Below are 7,909 nucleotides of genomic sequence, written 5' to 3' on the forward strand. Positions count from 1 at the left end.
CACTCATGGAGATATGAGCTTTTCATCCGACAACAACACTATGTAAGCTGTTCATGGACATGAGTAAGGAGAAATCAACAGAATTCACACAAATGATTGTGTTTCACTGCCACCTACAGTATATCTAACCCAGCCAAGTTTCCTTTGTTGGTTTGGTAGCAAATCACTGGCAGCTTCCCTCTTATCTCCCTCTGGTTCACCTGCAGCTGCATCCAGACATTTAGCAGGCAGACAAAGGAAATTGTTTCCTGGCCAAGGGAAGTATCCGGGCTTACAGGGTCACAGGTGGAGCTGCTCTGCATGACATTCAGTTATGGAGGACTGGCATGGGAGGAGGCAGAGAGAGAGACACTCGCCCTGATGATCTGGACATGACTCAGATCCTGAATAATGCATGAGGAAAAGACAAAAAAAAACACAACATGGAATATTTGCCTGGCTGAGGTAAATATTTGACTCATTAGGCGTCAGTTGGAGCTACTCTGTCACACCAACAGCAAGTCAATTAATGTCCATCCATCCTACGATTTCAGAAACAGAAATTTGGGGTTACAGCGATGCAAAGTAGAGTTTGTACTGTCTATCCCTCGTCTTTGTGTTCACCGTTGCACCTTGTAGTGTTTGTTATGTTGCTGTTTTCCATCAGTGCCTGGCTATGTGGCAAGAAATATAACTGTTGTTTACCTCGAAAGCCTAACCAGGGACAGGCGTTGCAAATAAGATCTGGCCAGAAACCCTCAAGCAATGCATGTGTTTCATGTTTTAAACTTGCAACAATGTCTATTTGTATTGTCCCTGACACAAGAAACAAAGAAACAAAGAAAGAAACTTGATAGATACAGTGCTTGTGTGAGAAAAGCTTGGCTGTCAGCAGTGATGCAGTGGTAGATAAGATTGCTATAAAGCAAACGATAAGCAACATAAACACAAATACAATCATATTTGCAGGGTTGTGTTTATTTATATTCTTATTTTCTCAAAAGGACCCTGTTTTCATCATGATCATGATCCTGATACTACTTGTTATAAAATACACCATGACATTATATCATTTACACTACCAGTCAAAAGTCTGGACACACCTGATTGAATGTACTATGTTTTTCATTCTCTTAAATCCATTTTGATCCAAAGGCTTCTGCTTAAATGCTTGAAATTAGTTTCTTAGACAAATATAAATAGTGGTTGATCCTACTGAGACTGAGAAGTTGATCCTATGTATGAATTTCTTTCCAAAGCCCTTGCCTTTCCATCAAGGCAAAGGGCGGCTACTTTAAAGAATCTGAAATAGAAGATTTATATAAGATTATGATTTGTTTACTGCTTGGTCACTGCATAATTCCATTTGTGTTATTTCATAGTTTAGATCTCTTTACTATTATTCTAAAATGTGGAAAATAGTCAAAAAATAAAGAAAAGTGTGGTGTGTCCAAACTTCTGACTGGTAGTGTAGATTTATATGAGCTAAGTAAAGGTGAGTAAACTCTACCTGATGAATTTAAAGGTGGATAAACCTCTCCACTGTTTCCCTGGCTGCCAGTGATTTCTGGTCCCACCATCTTGCCGCTCCACTGAGCGCCACCAGGGGGCGATGTGGTACAAGACTTGTGCTGCTGTGAGGCAGAAGAGTTTAGGGGATTATGTAACCTCTGCACAGTCACTGACTGACCCGCGTGGACTGTCTGTCTGTCTGTCTGTCTGCCTGTCTGCCTGTCTGCCTGTCTGCCGTGGACTCTGAGGGGATTTCTGTCTGTCACGATGAGAGAACAAAGAGACTCAAACCCTGTCATCCGTGAAACAGAAGGGATGACTGTTTCTGTTTTGACGCCCATCACACCTGAAGCCTCCAAAACTACCAAGTCATCTGCAGCAAGTCATTTCTCACCCATGCAAACATTCATCCAGTGTGGGATTCATGAATTTCCTGCTTGAATAACCATTGACAATTCCCCTATGAAAAAGAACCACAGCAATCCTAGAATAAAAAAAAACATCGTAAGTCCCTATGGGAATAAGAGATAAAACATTTATATATATCATAAAGTACATTAAGGTCACTCTAAACTCACTATTGAGCACCACAGACACACTGTAAGTCCCTATAGGAACGTTAGAGGAATATTATAGTGGGACCGTTTAAAATGACATACCAAAATCTTTTTCTCTTCCATTTTTAATTTAATTTGGGTTCGGGTGAGCCCGCAGTCTCTGTGGCTGAATCAATTTACAGCGAGAGCATCAGGAAAAACCACACCTTTCCTCTCATCCAGCAGCAGCCTACCTGGAGGATTGCTATGGCAACAGGTTGCCAGTAGCGACGGGGTACCACTACATCCCTCTGCCTGCCTGCCTGCCTGCCTGTCTGTCTGCGGGGCTGCGAGGCGCGTCAGGGCGAGAAAAACACGCAGAGAGAGAGAGAGAGAGAGAGAGAGAGAGAGAGAGAGAGGGAGAGGGAGAGGGTGAACCCCGCACCGCACAGCCGGACTGAACAACATAGACTACTGCCTGTTTTTTTGTCATGAAGTGAGGAACACGTTGCTCTTGCAGGACACGTGTTAGGGGTTTTTTTTCCGGGTCTAAAGATACTGAAAATCTAATCGTCATCAGACCTGTAGCGGAATGGCAGGCTGGCGCTGACGGAGATTCCCGAGCTCCCCAGATACAACAGGTTAGTGTTTACACAGCAGCAAACTGTTTGATCACTTTCACATGCAGCAGCTGATGCGCAGATGAGAGATGCACGTCTGCATTAGCGCGTGCATTTCTGTCTTTGTTTTGTCTGTGAACGTTTCATTTAAACTGGATGGAAGAAGGTGCGAAAGGAGACATCAGGATGCATCAGAGGGGAAACATCTTGTGATGCGTTTGATGCAGCCAAGTGTGCAGTGACAGTCTGACTGGAGCTGGACCGGCTTTTCACATTGAAGCTGAGGATAAAGCAGTTTTATGTTAAGCAGATGGACAGTTGGGAGAGTTAGAGATAGAACTGTATGATTTATGACCACTGGTAGCTTCACTTTAATGGCGGCCCGTTATTTCACCCGTTTAACATGCCAGTTGTGTTTGGGCATTCCTGCAATGAGACTGAGGGTGTGTCACAAATAAATTTACTCCCAACGCTGTTTATCATTTCAGTCCGATGATGAATCATGTTTCTGTCGTTACTCTATTACATATTAGGTATATTATGTTTGTTATTAGTATGTCATACTGATAATGATTCGAGGAAATATGCAGTGGACTGTCTCATTTGTTCCTCACTTGATAAGGGAATATTTATTTATTTATTTATTTATTTATTTATGTTTTCTTTTTCTTCTTTTTTTTTTACATTTCCCGTATTTGATTTAGATTTTTTTTATGATAAAAAATTGTGTTTATTATTTATTTTTATATATACATATACATATCGGCCTATACAAAATTAATATTTAGGCTATATATTTTTTATTATAATTTCCCTTATTCTTCCTGTTATGTTTCACTTGCTTTTAATGGGCTTTTTTCTTGTAGCACTTTGAGATGTTTTTAACGAGAAATGTGTGTTTTCTTGTTTATAATGAAAAGTGTGTTGTCATAAAATGCATTATTATTATTATCGTTATCATTATTATTATTATTGTCATGGTCTTTGCCTATAAATACACATCAAATTGAACTGATTAGTAATTAGACATTTCTATGCTTTTTCAAAGGGGAGTCCTTTATTAGTCGTCATCACACACTCTCTCTCTCTCTCTCTCTCTCTCTCTCTCTCTCTCTCACACACACACACACACACACACACACAGCCTGCAGGTTAAATAAACTTTTCAGTGTAAAATAATCAGCTTAATTTCGAAATCTGGCTTAATGTCCATTGTCTGACTTATTCAATTTACTATATTCATCAGTGTCTCACATCGTTTTATCAGTCCTGTTCTCACCAAGGCAGCCAGCAGTGACGCTGCACAGTCGGACCAAAATAAATCCAGCAGTTACATAATGCTGGTCAATTTCTAAACCCAGAAGGATCTGCATCTCTGTACCATAATTCTTCTTGAATTTTAGCTGAACAAAGTAAATATACTAGATAGATAGATAGATAGATAGATAGATAGATAGATAGATAGATAGATAGATAGACATTACATCATCAATAACTTCAATAATATTCAACAGTGAGTTTTACTTCCCTGCCAGTTTGCTTTTATAAGCACAGACCATGGGACCATTTTTTATTCTTTTGAAATAAAAAACTAAAGTTGTAAACAGACGCTTAAATATTTAGTGTGTACATCAAGACTGTCAAGAAATTCAGCTAACTCTGCTAAGTACTTAGTCACAGAGCTGCTGGTGCTGTAAATTTAGGGACTCTTTGAAGTATATTACATAAGCCGCCAACAAATAACAAGAGTGGTTTTGGCCCCCGAGTGCTATAATACTCAGCATTCTCGCTGTTTCATCGAGGGATAATGAGGAGAGATTACAATATGATAGTAAACACTGATGAAAAGCCAACGGACAAAGAAAAATATCCACGTTCCTCGTCCTATTTCTCAGTAAGGACAATGAATCACTGCTGTGAAATATCATTTTTTTGAGTGTTAAGTGTGATGGATTACAGGCTGCTGCTCAGCCAGGCAGGGCTGAAGGCTGCTCTCTCTCTCTCTCTCTCTCTCTCTCTCTCTTTCTCTCTCTCTCTCTCCCCCCTCCCTCTCTTGAGAGTTGCCAGCAGAGAGATTTCTCCTCCTGCCCGTCTTGTCACTGTGAGCCGTCTCATACCACATCCTCTCCCCTCCCAGGTGACACTGTCAGTCTCTGTGACGGCTCTTCATGCTTAAAGAAGCGTAACCGAACGACCCAACCACAAGCAGATTGGAGTTTTAGTTATACAAACATTTCTCGGAGGCAGAGCAGCTTTGGAGGCAGAAGTAATCTCGATGGTTGAGTTCTTTGGTGGAGCCAAAGAACCAGAAGTTTTTTTTTGGTTAAGCCATGCTCACACTACATGACTTTAGGCCCAGTGTAGTTTTTGAAGTGTGAGACAAAATGCCCGTGCTGGAGCGACTCGGTGGGCTGCCGTCACTGAAGTTCGTTAAGTCAAGTCAGGTCAGGTCAGAGAGGCAGTCTGACCCCATCTTTGAGATTTTAAAACATGTAGTGTGTGAGATATATACAGATGAAGACAGATTTTGAGAAGGGTGAGCAGCAATAACCGATAAGAGCAGCAGTTTGAACATCAATGTACAGACCAGCTAGCTATTTCGAATGGACTTCATTTGGGCTTCATAATTTACCTCCAACTCTCTCTGCAGAACAGAAAACCCAACCCTTTGCTCCTCCAAATTCCACATCTAGCCTGATTTTTTTTTCTTTTTTGAAAAAGTGAGTCCTCATGCACTAAGTGCTGCAGGGGACTGCCCATTGTTCCGCCAGCCCATTATTCCAAAACCCAACAGTGCGAAAAATGTCCACCCATTGGACCGAAAGCCCATTTGTCCGACAGCCTGTTATCCCGGAGGTGGTTGGGTTGAGGCATGGGGTCACTGAGGTTAGGGTTAGAGCAAGCTTACGGTCAAGGCTGTCAGAAGCCACGGTTGTGGATGGAGCCAGGCATGGAGTTTTCAGACTATTGGGGTTTCAGAATAATGGGCTGTCGGAACAATGGCATGGCACCATGCTGCAAGCCTCTCTTCCTTCTCAAGCTCCATTGAAGCAGAATCAGGCATTTGTTTTTGCAGCGGAGTATCACGATCCCTCCCCACCAGAGAATCTTTCGCTGTGTCCATGTCACAGTCTAGTGTTCGTAGCACTACATCGCCAAGACAAGAAACTACAGCAAAGAAGATTGTTCACTGTGAGCGTGATTCATGTAGCTAGTGTGCGTCCACTGTTAGCTAACTGGCAGACTTGAATGCCAAAGAGGGAACTCTGGTCAAAATATAAATAAGAAAATATAAATGGCAGTGACTTATTTTTTTCATTCATGACATTGATGATGTTGGATGGTCAGCAGCCAGCTAACTAGCTTACCTAGATAGCTATAGGCTAGTATGGCTAATTTGAACTTGGAAGTTCAGCTAGCCTTACTAGCTGACCTAGATAACTTAGTAGGCTTGCCTGATATCAGACAGAATTGTCAACTCGTTACACTTATACCATTTCCATCTTCAGTCAGACATTGCCTCCACTCTAACCGATTTCCGTGGGGGAGGGGGATTCGATTTTCCCTAACCAATCACTAGAGACCAACGTATCCGCCTGAATCTAACGTAATTTTAAGTCGACACTGATGCATAGCCATTACAACACCAGAGACGGTTCAGAAAGTATAGAGCATCTTTGACAACACAGAGCGAAGTAAAAACAAAGTATTTCGGATTTCAAAGTAATTGGTACTTTCAATCGATTTAGAACAGCCTTGATAGCAGCGTCTATCTTGTCTATAGCAGTCGCCATTGTTGTTATTACTCCTCCTTGGTTCCGGCGCACAGCTTGACAACGCTTGACAACAGCTTGACAACGGCGTTAGTCCCACCCGTGGCGCTGATTGGCTAATCGTTAGTCCCCCCCGGCTCTCATTGGACTGATCACTTTTCAACCGAGAAACCGCTATTTCATGTCATGATGCCAGACCAGAATCAGTCAACTCAGTGGAGTGTGCGGATTCAAAGGTCTGGACCCAGGCAATTAGTAGGCTATAGCAAGATTGCATTTATTTCAAATTTCACTGGGCTTCAGTCTAATGTTACTTGTCAGAACAACTAACTCAACCAATGAGATTATTTCTGCCTCCAGAGCAGCTCTGCCTCTGAGAAAAGTTTGTAGAACTAAAACTCCAAACTGCCAACCCAAATCCCAGCCCATCACCCCAAGAGCCTCTGAGATTCAGGGCCAGAAGTGTTCAGCCTTCTCTATCCACAGGCTTTTGCACAGTAAAGCCTGGAGCCCCAAAAAAGAAATTCTCAGCTCTGGAGAGACATTTTGTTCCAGCTTGAGAGTATCAACACATTTTGTTTTGTTCCGACATTGTGTTTGAAACCTTCTGGTTTGTTTTTGTTTTTGTTCACAGATAGGAGAAGTTTCAAAGATCGTTTTTACAAGGACTATGTTAGGCTGATATATTGGTTTGCTGATATATCGGTCTAATCCCAGAAGACATTATCTAAATCTATTTGTTTGGACTCTCACACAGGTCTATCCGGTGTGTCCATCTTCCCTGAATATCTTTGAGCGACCGACAAAGAGCTGGAGCCGAGACGATCAAGCATGGATGTGCCCAGGATGGCCGAGGGCTTCTTCAGCAGCACGCTGTCCTCGTCGGGCGGCGGCCATCATGTGCCTTCCTACCTGACGCTGGAGCAGAAGGCCGCCTTCGTCTTCGTGCTGCTCCTCTTCATCTTCCTGGCCCTGCTCATCGTGCGCTGCTTCCGCATCCTGCTGGACCCCTACCGCAGCATGCCCTCCTCCAACTGGACTGACCACACCGAGAAGGACACCTTCGATTACCGCATCGTCTGAGGAGTCCCGAGGGCACGGACTGAAAAAAATAACGACTGATCCGATGCTTATAGAGATATATATACCTTTCCCCTTGGAATTTGACCAGAAAGAACAAATGACCGCCAACTCACCAGGAAAACAACGGTGTCCAGCAAGTCCTCTGAGACTTCAGACTCAGTATTCAGAATTAAACAGCTTCTCCCTGCCAATTCAGCAAATTCTCCACTGTAACAAGACATGCCGAACTATGCTAAGTAGATTATTGGACAACCAACGCTATCGTGGCCCTGAGTCCAAGTCATGCAACAGAACCAGTTCTGGTTCTCCCATAACTCCCTTCCATCCATAAGTTCTTCTGAAGTTGTATTGTGGACTACCTCATGTGTGTCCTTCCATCTCCAAAGGGTCAAAAATATGTTTGAGA

At 42.6% G+C, this 7,909-nt stretch overlaps 1 protein-coding gene across 1 annotated transcript; it reads left to right on the forward strand.

Moving 5' to 3' along the window:
* Positions 1-7,251: 7,251 nt before the first annotated feature.
* LOC139648722 (cortexin-3-like) lies at positions 7,252-7,503 on the forward strand. The gene has a single exon (XM_071524932.1). It carries the CDS (start codon positions 7,252-7,254, stop codon positions 7,501-7,503), a length of 252 nt encoding a protein of 83 aa, XP_071381033.1.
* The last annotated feature ends 406 nt before the right edge of the window (positions 7,504-7,909 follow it).

This window comes from Centroberyx affinis, unplaced genomic scaffold (assembly GCF_046629955.1).
Source record: "Centroberyx affinis isolate AG114_WGS23_722 - 3 ecotype Tasmania unplaced genomic scaffold, CSIRO-AGI_Caff_v1 ptg001249l_1, whole genome shotgun sequence".
NCBI lineage: Eukaryota > Metazoa > Chordata > Actinopteri > Beryciformes > Berycidae > Centroberyx > Centroberyx affinis.

Excerpts from the sequence above, each read along its gene's own strand:
- LOC139648722 (XM_071524932.1), top strand. The coding sequence starts at position 7,252 with ATGGATGTGCCCAGGATGGCCGAGGGCTTCTTCAGCAGCACGCTGTCC.